Genomic DNA, 21,742 nt, shown 5'->3' with positions numbered 1-21,742 from the left:
TAAAATTTAAAATGTTCAAGATTTTGACTCTTTGTCCCAATTAGGCACAGAAAGTTTTTGAACTCTCAAAAAATTCTAGAGACAGGAAAACAGTTTCCAGCCCAGCTTTAGTAACCACATCTTTGGTAACTCAATGAAAATCCTTTTATTTTTAGTTCTCCTGCATCTGCTTAGCCAAGTGAGCCTCAGTGTTGTTTTTACCTTGGATACATGTGACCTTGACAGATCCTGACATTCCAGGAGTAGCGGATCATAATCTCTTACTTCATTATTTTAGGCCTTTATGCTATGGCCACCTTGCCACCTGGCTTATGTTGTCATTTTCTGTGTGTGAAAGTGGCTTTTATTGTGTACTAATTTGAATCACTATTGGGCCGAGACTTGGGTGCTCAAGAAGTTCTCAATTAAATTCTGCATCTTCTGGGATCTTTCTTTGAGCAACAGACCAAAAACAGTTCTTTGTCCAAAGCAGAGGTCCCAGACAAATGAGTTGTTGCAGTTGGATGGTGCAACATTTCTGATAACACTGCTCTACAGCCAAAATGCTTCTGAAATAAATGTAGTCAAACTTTACTAATTCTGGGTCACTGAGAATGAAAATGATGCTTAAAATTGTTGTTTGGCTCTAGTTTTCAAGATATGCTATTGGGTCAGTATATACGACCCTTGACTTGGGAATGGCGGAGGATAAGTGAGTTATAAAGGGAAGGGATCTCAATTTAAACCAGAAATGACTAAAATACATCTTTGACTGGATCTATGAATAAATCTATGACTGGGTTTGGACAGTATTTGCTTTTTAGGCAAAACAATGAATGATGCAATCTGAAGCTGGTATTGCGTCCTACATGATATGAATTGCATCATGTTATTCCTAGAAGTCATGGATGATGCAATCATAACGAAGCTTACATCACTCTGCTGAACAAATTGCCCTATATCAGCTCTTGAAATCATACAGTGTCATGCTCTCTTATTTGTCAGTGTTTGATTTTGCAAAGGGACACATTTCTGTTTAGCCAAAGTGAGCAGAGATGCCTCGTACTTGTGTGAACAGTGCAGATAACTTCTGCTATGTTTGTGGTGAAGTGACTTTTGCATCACAAAAGCGCAGTATAACCACTATGGTTAAGAAAGCCTATCACCTTTATTTTGGCTGCAAAATTGGAGATCAGGACAAGAGGTGTGCCCCACACATATGCTGCAACACTTGTGCAACAAATCTTCACGAGTGGTTAACAGGAAAAGGAAATCTATGCCTTTTGCAGTGCCAATGATTTGGAGAGAGCTAACAGATCATACCAGCAATTGTTCCTTCTGCATGGTGCCTCCAGTTGGGAAAGGTGTGTCAAAGAAGAAAAAGTGAACTGTGCATTATCCAAACATTCCATCAGCTATACGCCCAGTACCCCACGGAGAAGGACTGCCGGTTCCTGATGCACCAGAATCATTCTCATTTGAGTCAGACGAGGAAGAGGATGAAATTTCTGGTCCTGAACCATCAATGTCACAGGATCCACATTTTCTCCCATCCTCCTCCTCTGAACCACACCTCATAACACAAGGTGAACTGAATGACCTTGTCAGGAATTTGGAACTACCCAAGAGTAAGGCAGAGCTGTTGGGCTCCAGACTACAGCAGTGGAATCTCCTGGCATGTGATGTTAGGGTTTCCATGTTCAGTGACCGTCAAAAGGATCTTGTCCCATTCTTCTTCATGGAAGGTGATCTTGTAGCCTGCAACAACATCGATGGTGTGATGGCAGCCCTCAACATGGTTCACGATCCAGATGAGTGGAGACTGTTCATTGATTCATCGAAGACGAGTCTTAAAGCTGTTTTACTGCATAATGGCAATGTTTTGCCATCAATTCCAGTTGGTCATGCAGTCCATATGAAGGAAACCTATGACAACATGAAACAACTTTTGAGGTGCATAAACTATGACCAACATCAGTGGCAGCTTTGTGGTGATTTGAAGCTTGTTGCTCTCTTGCTTGGTCTGCAGACTGGATACACAAAGTACTGCTGTTTTCTCTGCGAATGGGATAGTTGTGCAAGAGATTCCCACTACATCAAGAAAGATTGGCCACTCCGACAGTCATTGGAGCCTGGGAGGAAAAGTGTTCAGCATCCACCACTTGTTGAATCAAGGAAGATTTTGTTACCACCCTTACACATCAAGCTGGGTCTGATGAAGAACTTTGTCAAGGCCATTGACAAAACACAAGCAGCTTTCAAGTACCTCCGTGGAAAATTTCCAAGGTTAAGTGAAGCTAAGATAAAGGAAGGTGTCTTTGTTGGTCCTCAGATTCGTGAACTTCTTTGAGATGATGCATTTGACCATGCACTGCGTGGCAAGGAAAAGACGGCATGGAAAGCCTTCCAGTTAGTGGCAAGAAATTTTCTCGGAAACAACAAGGCAGACAACTACAGGTTGTTGGTGGAAAACCTCCTCAAGGCATACAAAAGCCTTGGTTGCAACATGTCACTAAAGATACATTTTTTGCACTCTCATCTAGATTTTTTTCCACCAAACTGCGGAGCAGTGAGCGACGAGCATGGCAAGTGATTTCACCAGGACATTGCAACAATGGAGAAACGCTATCAGGGCAAAGGGAGCCCATCAATGCTTGCAGACTATTGCTGGACAGTGACAAGAGATGCTCCATTTAATGAATACAAGAGACAAGCCAAGAAGCGCCGAGTAGACACTGAATAGGACTAAACTATGTACATAAGTTTTTTGCCTTTTGTTTCATAATAAATTTTATTTATATAACCCTTTTGCTGATTTTTAAAGTGTTACATAAACAGGACAGGTGAAATATTATCATGTAAAGCAACCATAAACACATGAAAAGACCTAGGTTTACAATTTATGATTAAAACTCTACCATCTACACAATATACATCGACATAAAATGTAAAAACTTAAATATCTTAGAAACAGTAGCCAATCAGTTGTTTTAATTGTCATATTTGAATTCACATCAAAATACATAATAAATAGCACATTTTATCTCTGAAGCAGAGGACTTCTCAAAAATTGTAGACCAGTGTAACTGATCATGAAACAGTGGTTCTCCAAGTCTTGCATAATCCTGTGGGTCTGAAGAGCATATGTTTCAACAGAAGGTTGTCTTGGTAAAATGCTTTTCCCACCCTTGTTTGACAAGCCTCACTCTCTGTTTGAGTGCCACACTTCCAAGTTTCAACTTCAAGAGATAGCATTCCACATGTAATAAAAGTGCAATAAATTCAGTCTAACTAGAATGACTGAACTGAACTTTATAAGTGGTTGTTAATGTTACAGTCAATGGCTGTACAGTGGAAATAGTGCTGTAATACTCGCTTTTAGGATCACAGGCATTTAGTGAAACACTGCAAGTACCGATTCCAGCACACACAGGCAAGACAGAACTTCTGCTCAACCCTCCCCCACGCCCCCCATATCAAATACAACAATATAATGACATACAAGACATTGTAGCACTAAGATAAAGATAGAGAACCATCTACTAGTGGAGGTGCTGTCTGCACTAATCTGCCTGTACTACAACTTTCCCCATCTAGTTGAATAAGAATTTAAAATGGTAACACCAAAGGAATCCAGGTGGTCTGCCATCTTTGCAGTTTCTGTGTTGGTCTGCCCGCTCAAGTCTTTTATTCAGGCACGGAGACACCACTCGTAGTTGGATATTGATTATCAATGAATGCAACTAAATTAGGCCTATCCATTGTGGACATATTTTCTGTTGAAGACTGCAGTGTGTTGAGGGCCTGAGGACACTCTGGATATTCTTGCTCCATAACATGTCTCCCGTTACAAGCCACAAGAAAGTGCTGGGGTACCACCAAATCTTCCTCTGGGATGGTTGTTGAACACTGTGTTTGCCCTCCACTTTCTTTCAATGAATCTGTGCACCAGTTCTCAATGCACTACAAATGAGCAAGGATAGGTTGTTTAGTTTTTTAATTACCATGTAAAATTCCCTCCAAAAAGGGGTGAGTTTGGGATGTTTTTTCAGTTGGATAGCCATACCTTCTCTTCTTCCTGGATGGGCATGTAATTTTCCTTTTTTCTGGCATCTTGAGCCAAAAGCAAGCATGCCAGGGACATCTATTCTTCTGCCTTCTGAAATGCTGTCCTCAGATCACTGATGCAAGACTCCACCCTGTGTAGGCGCAGGAAGCCTTGCTAGTTCTTCAAGTCACAGGGAGGGATGGGTTTGCAGAGTCCAAAAATAATCTCACAAGGAGAGTAGCGGACAGTTTAATGTCAGCTGGTGGTATATGCAAAAATGACAAAAAGTATGTCTTCACTGACTAAGATGCTAAGCATGAAACCAATGGTGCAGTTTACTCTCTCCACTCCCACATTATTCGCAGGGTGGGTGATACTGGTCCTCACCTTGGTTATCTGGAGTTGTTTGCAAACCTTGTGTAATAACCAGGATTCAAATTACTTACTTTGATCCCTGTTGATGCCGCTTGGTTGGGCCAAACTGTAACATTGCATGTTTAATCAAGGCAGCTGTAACTGTCTGAGTCCTTTTATCCTTCAGTGGCTGTGCCACTCCATACTTTGCGAAGGTGTCATACACTACCAGCACATACTGATTTTCAACTGGTGTTTCTCATAGTGGGCCTTCAAGTCAATCTGTATGAACTCCCAGGGCTTACTAGGTTCGAACATTTCTACTAAAAGGGTGCATCTCCTTTCTGATGCTTTCCTTCCTTTCCAAATAAGACAGGTAAGTACCCCATCCTTAACATCTGCAGCCATGCCTAGCCAAAAAAATCTATTGGATACCCAGCTCAATGTCTTTTCATACACCAGGTGGCCTATTGCTTTGTTGTCATGAAGGCACTCCAGTACTGTTCTCTGAAAACTTGCTGACAAAACAATCCTATTATCTTCATACACCAGCATATTGGTATCCAGATCAATCTCCTGAACTGCGTTGAGCTTCCCCAGTCTGTGTCTACTTTGATAGATTTATTGGTGCACTGAACGTAACTCAGGGTCCTTAGGCTGTTCTTGCAAGATGTCCTCACAAGATCAGGTTGAGTCTATTTTCACTGTTCTCACCCAGCTGAGAGCATACATAACCACATTTTGCTTTCCAGGTTTATGGTGAACTGTGAATGTGTATTCTGACAGTTTGTAAATCCTTCTCCACAAACATTGAGTTGTGCTTTGTAAGGAGCCACTATAGGGCACTGTGGTCTGTGTACACCATGAATTGCATACCTCATAAATAGGGATGATAGGCCTTGAGACTCCAGTTCTGACACAGTAGCCAAAAACTCCAGTTCTATAGTGGAATACTAGGTTTTCCTCTTGTTTAATTTGCAACCTCCAAAAGCCACTGGTCTGTGCCTACCAAGCTCATCAATTTGTTAAAGTGCAAATCTGACAACAATCTCTGAGGCATCACAGGTTACTACAAATGCATGGAATGGATCTGGGAATTTAAGCACAACGTGATTTAGATGTCCATCCTGCTTTAGGGTATTACTCTGTCTAGACAAAGTCGCTCTTAGTCAGCTGATATAATGGCACTGCCTGCTCTGTGGTATTTTTTTACAGTACTATATTGTCTTCTGGCACTACCAGCTTTCCTGTCCTTATTTTGCTAACTGTTATAAATGTTGGATTTGTTATGTCTTCTGGATTGTGTCTTGACTGCTGGTTTTTTCCCTTTCTTAACTGCTGGATCTTATTCTCCTTGCTGCTAGCTATCCCATCTCCTGACTATGTCCTGGGGCTTTTCCAGTGTTGTGAAGTTTCAGCCATTGGGAGAGTAGATTTGGAACTTACATTTTCAAATCCATCTGACCAATGGCATTGTGCTTTGTGCATGCTGATATCAGCACAATGAATAATACAGTAATCAAAATATTAACAGCAGCAGTGATTTGATGTCAGTATGCTAAATGTTGCTAGTTGGAAAATAAAATAATGCCATTTTAGCAAGTCTGTAAAAGCACAGAATACCAATCTGTATGTCTGAAAGTATTGTATAGAGACTACTGCATTCTGATTAAAATAATTGTTTTCATATACCCCTATGCATACATACCATGTATATATATGTGATCGATATGCAGCTAAATATGTATAGTAAATTCAAAAGCAGAGTTGTTCTCTCAAGGTTTCATGAGTTTCATTTAGATTATTGAAAAAATAGCTTAATAATATTAATACATTCTTAAAATATTATAGATAATGAACTATCCATTTTAGCTTTCTAGGGCAGGGGCGGGCAAACTTTTTGGTCTGAGGGCCACATTAGGTTTCTGAAATTGTATGGAGGGCCGGTTAGGGGAGGCTGTGCCTCCCCGAACAGCTAGGCATGGCCCAGCCCCCCTGGGACTCCTGCCCCATCCAACCCTCCCTGTCCCCTGACCGCCCCCCGTTGCCCAATCCAACCCTTCCTGTCATTCCTGACTGCCCCCTGGGACCTCTGCCCCATCCAACCACCCCTTCTCCCTGTCCCCTGACCTCCCCCGCCGCCCATCTGCGGGGCGGCGGGGGAGGGGGCGAGAGCCAGCCTCCCGGGCCAGGAGCTCAGGGGCCAGGCAGGAGAGTCTCGTGGGCCGGATGTGGCCCGCGGGCCATAGTTTGCCCACCTCTGTTCTGGGGGGGGTATAGTAGAGCTGATCAAAAAGGGGGGGGAGCCCTTCCTGTGAAAATTTTTGAGGTTTTGCAAAATGTTAAAACAGAGAAAATGTTTGCAGAAATGGATTTTAAAAGAAAAATTCCATTTTGGGGAGCCTAAATGGAATTTTTTGGCTTCCTGGCCACCCTAAGGGAATGTTCTTATTGATTTCACTGACACTGAGAAGAGCCTTCCAGCCCCACTGCCAAAGAGGCAGAGAGCCTGGCTGTTCTGTCTTCCCACCAGCCACCCAACCTCTGGGAGCCAGAGAAAAAGTGATGTTCCCTGGAGCTATAGAGGCAGGGAGTCCGAATACCCTTCTCTGTCTCTGGAGCTAGGTGAGAAAGTGGTGTTTGACAAAAACTGCATTGAATCTGTACTAGATTTAGCAAATCATTTTGTTCTATGAATCAGTATTTTCTAATGAAACATAGTTTGGAAAATTTTCAATCACTTCTAATATATAGTCTAAATTGTGTAAATCTAATAGGCTTTTTTTAGTAGCTGTGAATTCTAGCTTCTGTTCACCCTTCTAGCTCTTTCTACACCTTTAACAGTGAATACTGATTCCCATACTTTTAAAGTATGTAGCAGTCATATCTGATACTTAGATTCTGCATCTTACTTACCATTTTTGTGAGCTTTTCTAATCTGTGATAATGAGAAAAAACATTATTTTCTTTCATATCAATATATCTCACTCAATCTATTTATAAAGAATGTTTTTTAAAACTACAATATAGTTGTATGTCTTCTCTGTAGGACTAAACAAACACAAAGTTAAGAGAACATTCCTGCCCCCAAGATCTTACAATCTAGTGTAAAGCCTGATGGTAAATTAGTGATGTGGGAGCTGAAACTGGGACTGACCCAAATATTTGTTTGATGGGAACAACTTTTAATCCCTGCTGAGCTGAACAATATTCAGACTGGTGATCTACAGTTGAAAAGCTCCGTACCTCATTTACAGTGCCCCAAGGCATCCATTCTTCATAATCACTAACACTACACCACTTGAGAATGAAGCTTGCTTTCTGGAAAGATATATTTATTGTTTTGTTTGTTTGTTTGAATTTACACAGGCAAAGTCTTCCACTCAGCACATGGGCAAAATCTCCCACATGTTGCTCTCAGTCTCAAAAAAACTGTCTGCTGCACCCTTTACTTAAGAGGTGGCTCCCATTAACCAAAATATAAACACTAAAAATGCAACATCCAAATTCACTTGTAAATATCCTTTGCAATATAATTATACTGTACAATAAAACAATTGTAATTCTCTATAATTACTCCAGTGTCCTTTACACTAACTTTTACACACATATGTATTTTTTCACCTCCTCCTGGGTCATTAGAAGGATTTAAACCCACAAGTTTCAGATCCCCCGCACAGATCCTACCTTCAGCTGTAGGAGAGGTGGTATAACGGGTGAGAGGCAAAGAATGCTACTGTCCTTTATGTGGATCAGCTCATACAGGGAGATGCAACAAACGCATTGCCATTGGGTCTCACAAGTATTTGAGACAGAAGTTGCACACTTGGTGTCAGTTTTGTTGGTTTACTACTGTCTCTGAGTAGTCTTGCTGCACAGAGCCATGGTTTGTTTATATTAGAGAGCTAGATTCTGTTCCCAGCTCTGGCTGAAGTGATCTTGTGCAAGCTCTGATTTACTTTACTTGTGAAATAGGTGAATGATAGTTACTTCCCACCATTGCAGTATGAGACCTTGGCTCATAATAAGGGTAGTGAAGAACACAGAAATACTAGTAGCAGTCTAGAAGAGTTGGGGATTCTAGGCTTCCAGTTTAGTGCAGCTGCTTATAAGCTAAAGAGCATTATGTTGAGGTGTCTCTCCCCTCTCCCACCCTGCCAACATCTTGTGACAGCCAGAATTTTTGCATCCTTGCAAGAGTTGGAAATGCTGAATCTTTCCTTCTTGAGAAGCTGTATTATGATGATTACATCACTTTACTACACACTAGCAATATCAAAATCTCTTCTGAATTACCTGTTTATGTAGAAACACATAACTGATTGACTGCAATGCATCCAAATATTTATACATTAATAAGCAATTAATTTTAACTATAAAATATTTTTAAACATTTACTCCAAAAAACACAAGGATGGTTGTGAATCTTAATATAATTCATAGAATGTGTTGTATAATGAACGTTAATATAATTTTGAAAATACTAATGAAAAAGTTATTCCTGAATAACTTTGTATTTTGATGCTTTCGTTTTTCCTAGATGCAGAGAGTGATATTGCCCCTGGTCAAGTCAGTTATATTTCTTCAAAGAGCTGCTCTATTGTTGATGACAACTATGGATGCATGGCATCAAACATTCCTGCCCTGGAGTTGATGGCTCTGTATGTAGCAGCTGCCATGCATGATTATGATCATCCAGGTCGTACAAATGCTTTTCTAGTGGCTACAAATGCACCTCAGGTAGGAAATATTTTACTGGAAAGCTAAAATTAAAATTCCAGCTTTCTGATACATAAGAAAAATAATGAACATAGATTGTACTCTATAAATCTGCTACTTTTTGTGTAGGCGTTGGTTGGCACATTTTGTAAGACCATTATTTTCCCTTAATAGGTGAGCAAGGAAACTGCTTTGGGATTACCTTTATAACATCTTTTAATCTGAGAAATCCCAAAGTGGTGTGTGTGGGTGTGTATAAAATCATTTTCAAGTAACAAATTTTGTAAACAATAAAATAAATAAATGCAACTAAGCAAACAACCTGTTACATATAGGGTTGGCCTTTGGGACTTGCCAAGTCTATGATTATGGATATTCCAATTTTTTTAAACTTTCTAATGACAATGGTGCTCTTTTGTGTTGCATAGATAGCCTTTTAAATGTAAACTGATCAATGAATTTGAAGTGCAAACTGGGGAGATGCTAAAAGGAGAACATAACAAGAGAGAGAACAAAGATGCCTTGACATCTGAGAATGGAGATGAATATGAGAAACTAAGGAAAGGAGATGCTGCTTTTTAAAGAAACTGAAATGCACAATAAAAGGAAAGAGATGAGAGAGAGAGAGAAATAAAACAAATAGGAGACAGGAATAATAAAAGGAAAAAATAATATTGTGGAAGAAAAAGGGGATGAAAAAATGGAAGAAAGGAAAAAGCAAGAAACTTTTAAATTAGTTAATTATATTTATTTGTACCTCCTAAATTTTACTTTATTACCCTGGCAAATGTCCTATAGGTCTGTTAAGGAGGTGGGATCAGATTGTTATTTTGAGTACTTACTTTGTCCAACAAGAAATTGAAGAAGAACATTTTGTTTTAGAAAGTAGTTTTTGTTCTAAACGTTTGGTTTTTGACAGGTGAATGCATCCAAAAAATTATTCCCTTAATAACAATCAAATATCTCCTTATTTTTAAACTGTGTTTCGTGGAGATGAAAGAAACATGTTATACTACTTAGTTTGCTTTTGAACTATAAACAATACATTATATTTTGATTTATATATGAAGTGATTGTACTCTATGCCAATTTTGATTAAGTAACAAATTCTGTTTTCTGTTATCTGTGTCAGTCCAAATGCCAGGGCATAGTTTTTCTTTGCCAGCACATAGAGACAATACACTGTGTCTTTTTGCTGATGTCATTGCCTCTTACATTAAGAAACTTGATGTCTCCCAGGCTCAGTTGTTTAAGGCTTGAACGGATCAAGAAAACAGTATTACAGTATTTGCCATCTAATTGGACAGACAATGAAAGAACATCAAATTTCATACTCTCACTTTTGGGATCAGTAGCATATTAGCGTTTAGTGGTAGCCACAGTTCACATGCAAGTCTCCTAATACTTTATTGCATATAGGTATATATATGGCATATATACTAGGCCACACCTGTGTCAGGTCCAGCATAGCTGATTCCCCCATGGAAAGGGAATGGGACAACTTCTTGTGGATGTTGATAGATATTTCTACAGTGGGATCTTCCATCTTAGAAAATGTAGACATCCTTCAAGTCAGTTTAAGCAAAAAGAGAGTCTCCCAAGTACACTGTAGCAGTCGGGAATTTGGGATCCTGGCAAGCCAAAGTAGCCCCTCTTCCTCCAGAAGCTCCAGAAAGTTATCTCAAGAGTGTATTTACCCCAGCTTCAGACTTTTCAGACACTCCCCTCTGTGTCTTCATCCTGCAGCCTGAACATAGTATGACTCAGTTTGTATCCAGGAGCTAGATTCTTGGAACAGATCATATTGTAAACTTCAGATAGGGATTTTAGGATGTTTATAATTTTGAATTCTTCTTTGAGTGATTGTCTATATGTATTCCACTCTTGGTGTGCAGATGTAACCCACACACTTTCTGGGTGTGGTGTTCTGTCCAATCTAGTGACACTGAGACTACTTAAAGAGAGAGATAAAATGAGTCTGCTCTACGGCCTTAGCTAATAGCCAGTTGGCTTTTAGCTCATGCGGTAGAGGCTCATGCACTAAGCTCCAGAGGTCCCAGGTCCCACCCGCCAGTGACCAGGGTCTGTCAGTGTTACACAGGCACCCTCTGAACCAGAGATCAGACCATTTTGGCCAACAGTGCCCATTGGCCCACGTCTTTGCCATAGCTTCCCTCACACACAGCCCTCTGCCCAAGTGCATAAAAGGATGGAGCAGGGCAAGCCACCTCTCAGTTCCTTCTAACTGCCCTAGGCTGAGAGATGGAACAATTAGCAGCGTCCCTACTCTATCTGCTTTTCATAGTGTAAATTTGTATATAGTTAAATTTTATATTAGGTTAGAATTTGGATTACATTTCAGTTGGGTAACTTTTTATATTGCTTTTGGTTACCTGGCATACAAACTTCAATCTTTGTGACTGATCAGAAACCCCCAGATTTTGAATACCGTCCCTCATGTGACATTGTCATTCCTCTAAATGATGGCCATACTAAAAATGTTTGTTTTGTGTAGGATGGGGCATATTACAAGCAAATCCTCTATTTGTTGCTCATTTTCAAAATGAACACAAAAAGTGAGAAAGGAACAGTCTTCCTCCTCCAAAATTGGCCAGCAGCTACTATGCCTCAGGTGTCTACCACTTGTACTCTTTCAGCAAAGGCTCTTCTCTAAAATAGTCATCAGGCAAGGGTAGGATTCACTATCACTCCTTAAGGGAACATAAGGAGTGGTCTTCTTCTCACAAACCCTTTGAAGAAAAGGAGAGAAAAATCTCCTTATCTGGTCTCTGCTAAGGGTAGTTCAAGGCATAAATATAGTCCTGTAAGGATCTGGGACCTAGAACCTGGGTCTGCAGAGACTGCGATGGCCAGTATTCCCACCGGAACACCCTGCAGAAGCCCAGTCAGGGAGCACTGTGGAGAATAGACACCATAGGAAGTATCGTCCATAATACCCAGAATGACAGTACCCTGCAGCCTTCTGATTGACCAAGTGCCCCTACTTAACCCCAGGAGTTGTCCCAGGAAGTGTCTGGGCAACCACGCAGACCTTGGCCTGTTACTAAACTGGACTTTACCTCATGTCCTGATCTCTGGTCTCTGACTCCTGCCTGACTTTGACCCTGATTCCTGCCTCTCGATTCTAATCTGGTACTACCTCTGATATCCGGTCTCCGACACCAGCCTGACTCTTGTTTACGGAATCTGGCCTTGCGATTCCTCTAACTCTGGCCTGGTGATTTCCATCCCTGATGGGCAGACTTCAGCTCATCTGCGACCCCTAAGCAAGACTGTCTACGCCCCAGTCCTTTACAGGTCCTTCAGCTGACAACCTAAAGCACCCGTTGGTAATGTTATCCATACTGAGTCTGCAGTATTGCCCGCAAGCATCTCAGCATCATATTTAGTGTAGTTGGTCTTGGCACACTGACTTTGTTGGTACCACTAGTCTCGGTATATCATTCAGCACCAAAGCTCTCTGAATTGGTGTCTTTTGTACTGACCATGTCAGCACCCAACTTTATGGCACCAGGGAATTTAATGGTGTCAGATTTCCCGGAGTCCCACACTGGCACAATCAGTCATCATATTGCTGTCAGTACTGGGTCCACTAACAAGTTGGTACAAGGCATTTCTTCTACTCTATTGTTGAAGGATTCAGGAACAGACCACCCTGGGACTTCTGTTAAAATGTCTCCTCCTATGAAGAGGGGATTATTCTTTTTCTTCATCACCTTCAGGTGAACGTAGAGAGAGTTCTTCTTTGTACTTTTTCACACCTGGTGGGGTTTCTAGGGCTCAGGCAGGAATAGGGAAGCCATATGGAGATACTCACATTGGTATACCCCTCCCTGGACTCCCACGCAGTTTGCCTGTGATCCACACTAATGGCCATGTTGGGCTCCATAGGGCCCTTAAAATCTAAGAAGATGTGTGTCATCTACACAGTCCAGAACAAGGTCGCTTTTTTCAATAGAATCAATAGAATCTATCAGACCTCATACAAATCAGCAGCCTCCTGTTTCTCCTGTCCAGCAGCTCCACTGTTCTGAGGAGGAATAGATTCATTGCACTGATGTGCCTCCTCCTGCAATATCATTGTATTCACCAGATCAGGCTGTAGCTTCATCTTCATCAACACCTCCAGATGACTAAAGAACATTTCAGAAGCTTCCTAAGAGGTTGACTGAAGCACTTTGATCCTAGAGGTTCCTGTCAAAGGAGGAATCCTGTCTGCACATAAATATATTGAAGCTCAGTGTGTTTCATCCGGCATGTGCTGCATTCTTATCTCTAATCCAGAGCAAGTCTATACAGGTCATGGTAGACAACACCATTATAGTGTTCTGTATAAACAGGAGGAGCCAGATCATCTCCTCTACGTCAGAAAGTGATCCAGCTATTGGAATATCCATCATCAAGTATCTGTCACTGCTGTTTATCTACCAGGACTAATGAACACCCTTGCAGATCAGCTCAGCAGACATTTTTCTTCCAACCACAAATGGTTTATTAAGAACTCAATTATTCAACAGATTTTCCAGAAGAAGGGTCACCCAGTCATGGACTTGTTTACCAAAGAAATGGCCATGGGGGGCAGGGAAGGAGAAAGCAACATTTTTTTGATGAAGAGGGAGTCAGAGTCAAGGGTCTCTATCAGGTGCCTTCCTAATACCACGGTCTCAGGGCCTGATGCATGCTTACCCACCAATTTTTTTTTATACCATATACTCCGAGAAAACTCAAGCAGGATGCAGCAGTGTTGATACTAAAAGCACCAGATTGACCCAGATAATTCTGGTTCCCAGAGCTAGTGAGGCTGTTGATACAGACTTCAGTAATGCTTCCACTAGTCTCAGATTTGATCTCTGAAGACGATGGGAAGACCTTTCATCCAGGCCCACGATCTCTGCACCTTGCAGCTTGGATGCTAACTGCTTAACTGATGTTAAGATGCCTTGCTCCAGATATGTCCAGAATATTTTGATATATAATATGAAGGACTCCATTGTGGCTTACAGTGCCAAATAGAAACAATTCCCAATTTGGGCAAACGACGTTATGTCTCAGCCTTCCTAATGGACATTCCGTTCATTGTGGACTAGCTGTTCTCACTAAAACCATCTGGACTTTCTAATTGGTTCTATGAAAGTTCATCTAGCAGGTATACCTCTCCGTCGTCCTCAAATTCAAAATTGCATAGTATTTTCACACCCTATGGTGTCTAGGCTTTTGAAGGGGTTTGCTGCGTGTATTCCCTACAGTTAGAGAACCCCCTCACCCTCAAATGGCATCTTAATGTGGTATTAACAGGTCTGATGGGGTCTCCCATTTTAATCATTAGCCATGCTTGTTACATCATCTTTCCATGAAAGCATAGTTTTTGGTGGCCATTATTTCTGCTTGTCGGGTGGAAGAAATTCAAGCTTTAATGGCAGGTCTACTATACACCATCTTTCATAGAGATAAGGTCTCTCTTGGGCCACATCCAAGATTCCTACGTAAAGTTGCATCTGACTTCCATATTAATCAGAACATTCATTTACCTATTTTCTTTCCCAAACCTCATGCTAGTGATTCCGAAAGAAAATTTCATTCTTTTTATTTAGATAGAATCATTTAGTCTCTTCTAGGTTATTTATAGCCTATGCTGAAAGAGTAAAGGGGAAATCAGTTTCTTCCTACAGAATGCATCAGACTGTGTTATCAAATAGTGAAGATTGGTCCCCCAGTAAGATAAAAGGTTACTCCACTAGAGCTCAAGAGGGATCTGTAGTTTCCTTCAGAAATGTCCCAATCTCTGAAATTTGTAGAGCACCACCTATGGTTCAATTCATACATTCATAACACACTATGTTATTGGGGAGGCTTTCATAGCTGACACTTATTTTGGCAAAGCAATTTTTCAATCGTTGTTTGTCTAGGACTCTGATTATCCACCTCCTAGCATGCGTGCACTGGTTAGGAATCACTAAGAGTGCAATACGTATAGGTAATCACTCAGAGAAAAAGCTGTTACTTACTTTGCAGTAGCTGATGCTCTTCGAGGTGTGTCTGTGTGGATGTGGATTCCAGTTGGCAAAGGAGCTTGAGTGATAGTCAGGGCCAGCTCCAGGCACCAGCCCAGCAAGCAGGTGCTTGGGGCGGCCAACGGAGAGGGGCGGCATGTCCGGCTCTTCGGTGGCAATTCGGCGGCGGGTCCCTCACTCCCTCTTGGAGCGAAGGGCCAGCTGCCTAATTGCCGCCGAAGACTGAAGCAGCGGCGGTAGAGCTGCCGCCGAAGTGGTGCCACAGATCGCGATCGCGGCTTTTTTTCTTTTCTTATTTTTTCTTTTTGCTGCTTGGTGCGGCAAAAACCCTGGAGCCGGCCCTGGTGATAGTTGGTATTGTTCCACCCTTTTATGCTCTTGAAGGAGTGGCATGTGCGAGGGCAGCTGGGATGCAGTCATGGGCCAGTGGGTTCAAATATCTGGCATAGAGGATGCATGCACACCAAGAGTTGGGACCCATTGTGCTAGGCACTATGCAAACAGAGGAACAGATAGTCCCTGCCCTGAAGAGTTACAGCCTAAACTCTGTTCTTATGAACATGAGAGTATCATCTGAACAAGCCGCACTGGATGCAGCAAAGCTGCTGAAAGACATATGTAAAAAGCATTAAATAATCTAAGATTTACAAAAGAATGAATCAAAACTTCGCTTCTATTTCATTAAGCATGGACATCAGCTTGGGGTCATTTCCTAGGTAAAAGATAAGACACTATTATTTATTTAAGCTCTAAATCAATGACCATATACTCCTCCAAAATGTGAGATAATAGAAATGATGGTAAACTCAAGGTTGTTTAAGTTGTGTGAAAGAAATGGAAATCAACTGGAGAGATTAGTAGTAATTCAGTTTTGCTGTGATTGATGTCTTTTGATGGCTTTGTTTGAATATCACCAAGGGAAGAATTCAGAAAAAATGTCAGAAAACCGAGAAATCAGTGCAGCACAGTACACATGACAAAGCCTACATTTACATAAAATTTCAGCTAGAGACAACGTATACAGTATATACAAATATAATTGAACCTAGAATAGAATCTAGAGACTAAACAGAAGGTATTTGAAGCTAATAAATGACATTCATTTGTTTTCAAGATATTAATTTAATTCAGAATATTTTCATTCAAAATCTTAACATACATCTTACATACATCTATGTTGCACACCGTTGGTAATGACACAGAGGGTATGTGTAGTTACACGCCACAGTGAAAAGCGAGCTGCGTCCAGGTTGCGGTGCATAGCTTCACATGGCAGTGAAAGGTTCTAGCAGGGAGGAGGCAGTGGGAAAAAGGTTTGGAAGCTCCCCATTGCCGGAGCCCTTCCCTGCTGCTTCCCCCACAAAAGCCTATCTCTGCTGTCAGAGTCTTTCACTTCAGTGGGGAAAGGCCAGCAGTGGGGTGGCAGCAGGACACTACACTGCTAAAAATAGCCATCTAGATTGGGGTGCACTGTTTGGGCATATAGAGCACCATATAGAGTGCAATATATGTATCCTTAAAGTACCAGGGTTTCACAAGATCTACCACTGACTGCATGTCACAAGAAGTAGAGCACTGTGCTGCCATTTACAAATTAAGCCACTGCCTTTCTAATAGTTGATATGCCACTGCCCAACAGACTGTTTAAAACTTTGTTTTTCCTTAACCCATTTAACTCCATTGACTGAACATGTTGAGGTAACAAAGTCTTCGTTGAAAATTCAGCATCCCACCCCTTTAGTTAAGTTGTTAGAACTCAGCGTTTGTGGGAACCTTTAGAGACCTTTAGCAAAACTGAGGAAACCTGATTTGATGTGTTTGATATTTCCAAGATAAAAAACTTTTCAAGTCTTCTTTGTACAATTTACGGAGGTAAATTATGGGGCAAGCCCAATTTTTAAAAAATTCCATTCCATTTTGCTAATTTAGTTCATATAAATGTGATTCAATTATAGAAACTTCACTCTGCTTGGTTTTGGGAGGATGATTCTTTGGTACATACAACAGACTTTTCACATTGTTAAAATGAATTAATATGTCTAGTTGCTTTTCCATAGAGGGCTTTGGCTTTTTCTTGAACTTTCTTTATGTACATGTTATTAATTTAATTAGTTTGTGGATTGCTTACAGTTATGCTAGCTCCTGCATTCAAAATTGCAACATTGCCTGTTCAGAATTCGAGCACTACAAATAAAGCTTGTCTTGCTAGAATATTGATTTTTTTCCCCCTCCGCTAAGCTTCAATTTTAGTAATTGCTGGCTAGGGATTAAGCTAGAATATAAGCAGACTGTTCCATCATTTTTTACAAATGGTAGTCATTCTATAAGGAGACACCAGAGAGGACTATTGTAAACTGGCCAATAATTCATTCAAAAAAGCCAATTAATCAAACGTTTCACTTAGGAGTACTGTTTTAAAGGTAAAATTAAAAAAAAATTAGTTAAAATGTAAAATCTAAATGAAAATATATTAAAAAAAACATTTTGCCTTGATGTATTAACCTTTTGTTCTGCATCTTCTTTCCCACCCTCCTCCACATCAGGCAGACATATTAGTTCATATTCACTGCAGCAACAAGTGGAGTGACATGAAGCATATTTTCTATTTATCTGTTTTTCTTAGTGATATTTTTAATCCTGTATATATTACTGTAAAATTAAGACTGGTCTGATTATTTTTGCCTGTGCATGTCTGCCTACAAAGAAGACTTTTGTTCGGTTCAGCCTTCAGAACTAGAATGCAACTTAGTGTTTTAGTTACCGGCCGTGTTAAACGAAACTGTCATTATTTAGCCTTTACACTTTTCCTCTTTTAATTTTGAATCTTAAATCACCTATTTGTTTTTCATTTCTTTGTAGGCTGTGCTCTACAATGACAGATCAGTCCTAGAAAACCATCATGCTGCTTCTGCATGGAATCTCTTTTTATCTCGACCAGAATACAATTTTCTACCTAATCTTGATCATGTGGAATTCAAACGGTTTCGTTTCTTAGTGATCGAAGCAATCCTCGCAACAGATCTCAAGAAACATTTTGATTTCCTTGCTGAATTTAATGCCAAGGTTTGTTACACAAGTTAATGCCTGCACTTAGCTGCTTATGCTATCAGCATTGTTGCTCAATGTTTATTGCTTTTAATAGGTTAAATTTAAAGAACTTTGAACTGTAGATGTCAGCACACCAGTAGGAAGACCTAGCTAAAGCATGTGCTACATAGAGTGTACTAACCTTTTAAAAAATCAAACTGTTGAACATACCTTAAAGTACTAGTATAGAATTCCACTCTGACACTTAATACTTCCCATTTTTATATTTCCTTTATCAGTAGAAACCTTCAAAACTGTTATGCATTAACGTTTTAGTTTTTAAGAATCAGAATATCCTCTGCATGCATGTATTTAATACCCATTACAATCTCTCTGTTTTGCACATAAACATCCTAAATTAGCATTCGAACATGAAATAAAGTGTCCATTTTCTAGATTTCAACTATAGATTGCCATTAGATTAAGAAAAGAATGAAACTAGTTCAGTGGATATATATGAAAATCATGATCTTAAGTGGAAAATATATTTAAAGATTGAAAAATGGGGAATAAAAATAATATACTAATTACTGTTAGTAATACAATGCAATACTGCAGTACAAACCTATTAAAAAAGGTTTCAGAGTAGCAGCCGTGTTAGTCTGTATCCGCAAAAAGAACAGGAGTACTTGTGGCACCTTAGAGACTAACAAATTTATTAGAGCATAAGCTTTCGTGGGCTACAACCCACTTCTTCGGATGCATATTGAGTGAAACATATCGAGGAGATATATATACACACATACAGAGAGCATGAACAGGTGGGAGTTGTCTTACCAACTCTGAGAGGCCAATTAAGTAAGAGAAAAAAAACTTTTGAAGTGATAATCAAGGTAACCAAGTACAGACAGTTTGATAAGAAGCAAGTGTGAGAATACTTACAAGGGGAGATAGATTCAATGTTTGTAATGGCTCAGCCATTCCCAATCCCTATTTAGCCCTGAGTTAATTGTGTCTAGTTTGCATATCAATTCCAGCTCAGCAGTCTCTCGTTGGAGTCTGTTTTTGAAGTTTTTCTGTTTTAAGATAGCCACCCGCAGGTCTGTCATAGAATGGCCAGACAGGTTAAAGTGTTCTCCCACTGGTTTTTGAGTATTATGATTCCTGATGTCAGATTTGTGTCCATTAATTCTTTTGCGTAGAGACTGTCCGGTTTGGCCAATGTACATGGCAGAGGGGCATTGCTGGCACATGATGGCATATATCACATTGGTAGATGTGCAGGTGAACGAGCCCCTGATGGTATGGCTGATGTGATTAGGCCCTATGATGGTGTCACTTGAATAGATATGTGGACAGAGTTGGCATCGGGCTTTGTTACAAGGATAGGTTCCTGGGTCAGTGTTTTTGTTCAGTGATGTGTGGTTGCTGGTGAGTATTTGCTTTAGGTTGGGGGGTTGTCTGTAAGCAAGGACAGGTCTGTCTCCCAAGATCTGTGAGAGTAAAGGATCATCTTTCAGGATAGGTTGTAGATCTCTAATGATGCGCTGGAGAGGTTTTAGTTGGGGGCTGAAGGTGACAGCTAGTGGTGTTCTGTTATTTTCTTTGTTGGCCCTGTCTTGTAGGAGGTGACTTCTGGGTAATTTCCATCCTACCATCAACCTCAGCCTAGATCAATCCACACAAGCGGTCCATTTCCTGGACACTACTGTGCTAATAAGCGATGGTCACATAAATACCACCCTGTACCGGAAACCTACTGACCGCTACACTTACCTACATGCCTCCAGCTTCCATCCAGGACACACCACACGATCCATTGTCTACAGCCAAGCTCTAAGATATAACCGCATTTGCTCCAATCCCTCAGATAGAGACAAGCACCTACAAGATCTCTATCAAGCATTTTTAAAACTACAATACCCACCTGCTGAAGTGAAAAAACAGATTGACAGAGCCAGACGAGTACCCAGAAGTCACCTCCTACAAGACAGGGCCAACAAAGAAAATAACAGAACACCACTAGCTGTCACCTTCAGCCCCCAACTAAAACCTCTCCAGCGCATCATTAGAGATCTACAACCTATCCTGAAAGATGATCCTTTACTCTCACAGATCTTGGGAGACAGACCTGTCCTTGCTTACAGACAACCCCCCAACCTAAAGCAAATACTCACCAGCAACCACACATCACTGAACAAAAACACTGACCCAGGAACCTATCCTTGTAACAAAGCCCGATGCCAACTCTGTCCACATATCTATTCAAGTGACACCATCATAGGGCCTAATCACATCAGCCATACCATCAGGGGCTCGTTCACCTGCACATCTACCAATGTGATATATGCCATCATGTGCCAGCAATGCCCCTCTGCCATGTACATTGGCCAAACCGGACAGTCTCTACGCAAAAGAATTAATGGACACAAATCTGACATCAGGAATCATAATACTCAAAAACCAGTGGGAGAACACTTTAACCTGTCTGGCCATTCTATGACAGACCTGCGGGTGGCTATCTTAAAACAGAAAAACTTCAAAAACAGACTCCAACGAGAGACTGCTGAGCTGGAATTGATATGCAAACTAGACACAATTAACTCAGGGCTAAATAGGGATTGGGAATGGCTGAGCCATTACAAACATTGAATCTATCTCCCCTTGTAAGTATTCTCACACTTGCTTCTTATCAAACTGTCTGTACTTGGTTACCTTGATTATCACTTCAAAAGTTTTTTTTCTCTTACTTAATTGGCCTCTCAGAGTTGGTAAGACAACTCCCACCTGTTCATGCTCTCTGTATGTGTGTATATATATCTCCTCGATATGTTTCACTCAATATGCATCCGAAGAAGTGGGTTGTAGCCCACGAAAGCTTATGCTCTAATAAATTTGTTAGTCTCTAAGGTGCCACAAGTACTCCTGTTCTTTTTATTAAAAAAGGGAAACTGATAGCACATAATTACGTTTTTTTCAATTCATTGCAGTTTCTTTAAACCTCAAAACAATTATCTCCCATCTAGTTATCTGCTGCTGGTAACATCTGTTATCTTCATTTAAAAAAAATGACAAGACAAAATATTACAGAAAAATTAATACAAAAGGGTAATATTCTGCAAAGACTTAAAAATGTAATAAAATGATATATAGTTTTTCTTTACAAGAATATCCAACATTGTTAAAAATTATGTTGTTTAAACAGGCCAATGATATAAACAGTCATGGTATAGAATGGAACAATGAGAATGACCGCCTGCTAGTTTGTCAAATATGCATCAAATTGGCAGATATTAACGGCCCAGCAAAAGTTAGAGATCTGCACCTGAAATGGACAGAAGGCATTGTTAATGAATTTTATGAGCAGGTAGGTATGGAAAGAATTATTTTTTTAAAAATATAACCAGTTGATGATAAATTATAAATTTGGGGAGTACAAAGCATTTACTATTTGGGGGTTATTCCTTTTGTTACTGCTTTAAATTATTTCTGTTTCTAAAGAATGAATCATGTCGAGTAACTTTATATTAAGCATATTTTTTAATTTCTATTGATTGTGTTAAGAGCTTGAAAAAAATTTCCT

General features: G+C 40.3%; 1 protein-coding gene across 1 annotated transcript in view; it reads left to right on the top strand.

The window, feature by feature from the left end:
* PDE3B (phosphodiesterase 3B) overlaps positions 1 to 21,742 on the top strand; it is a 297,944-nt gene that overhangs the window by 265,219 nt on the left and 10,983 nt on the right. Inside the window, exons 12-14 of the mRNA XM_024202160.2 lie at positions 8,922 to 9,121; positions 17,992 to 18,195; positions 21,365 to 21,526. Coding sequence (XP_024057928.2) covers positions 8,922 to 9,121; positions 17,992 to 18,195; positions 21,365 to 21,526 — 566 coding nt within the window. The remainder of the gene's footprint in view (positions 1 to 8,921; positions 9,122 to 17,991; positions 18,196 to 21,364; positions 21,527 to 21,742) is intronic.

This window comes from Terrapene carolina, unplaced genomic scaffold (assembly GCF_002925995.2).
Source record: "Terrapene carolina triunguis isolate 2854851 unplaced genomic scaffold, T_m_triunguis-2.0 Scaffold96, whole genome shotgun sequence".
Lineage (NCBI taxonomy): Eukaryota > Metazoa > Chordata > Testudines > Emydidae > Terrapene > Terrapene triunguis.
The sequence above is the reverse complement of the archived record's forward strand: the minus strand, read 5'-3'. Positions and strand labels throughout refer to the sequence as shown.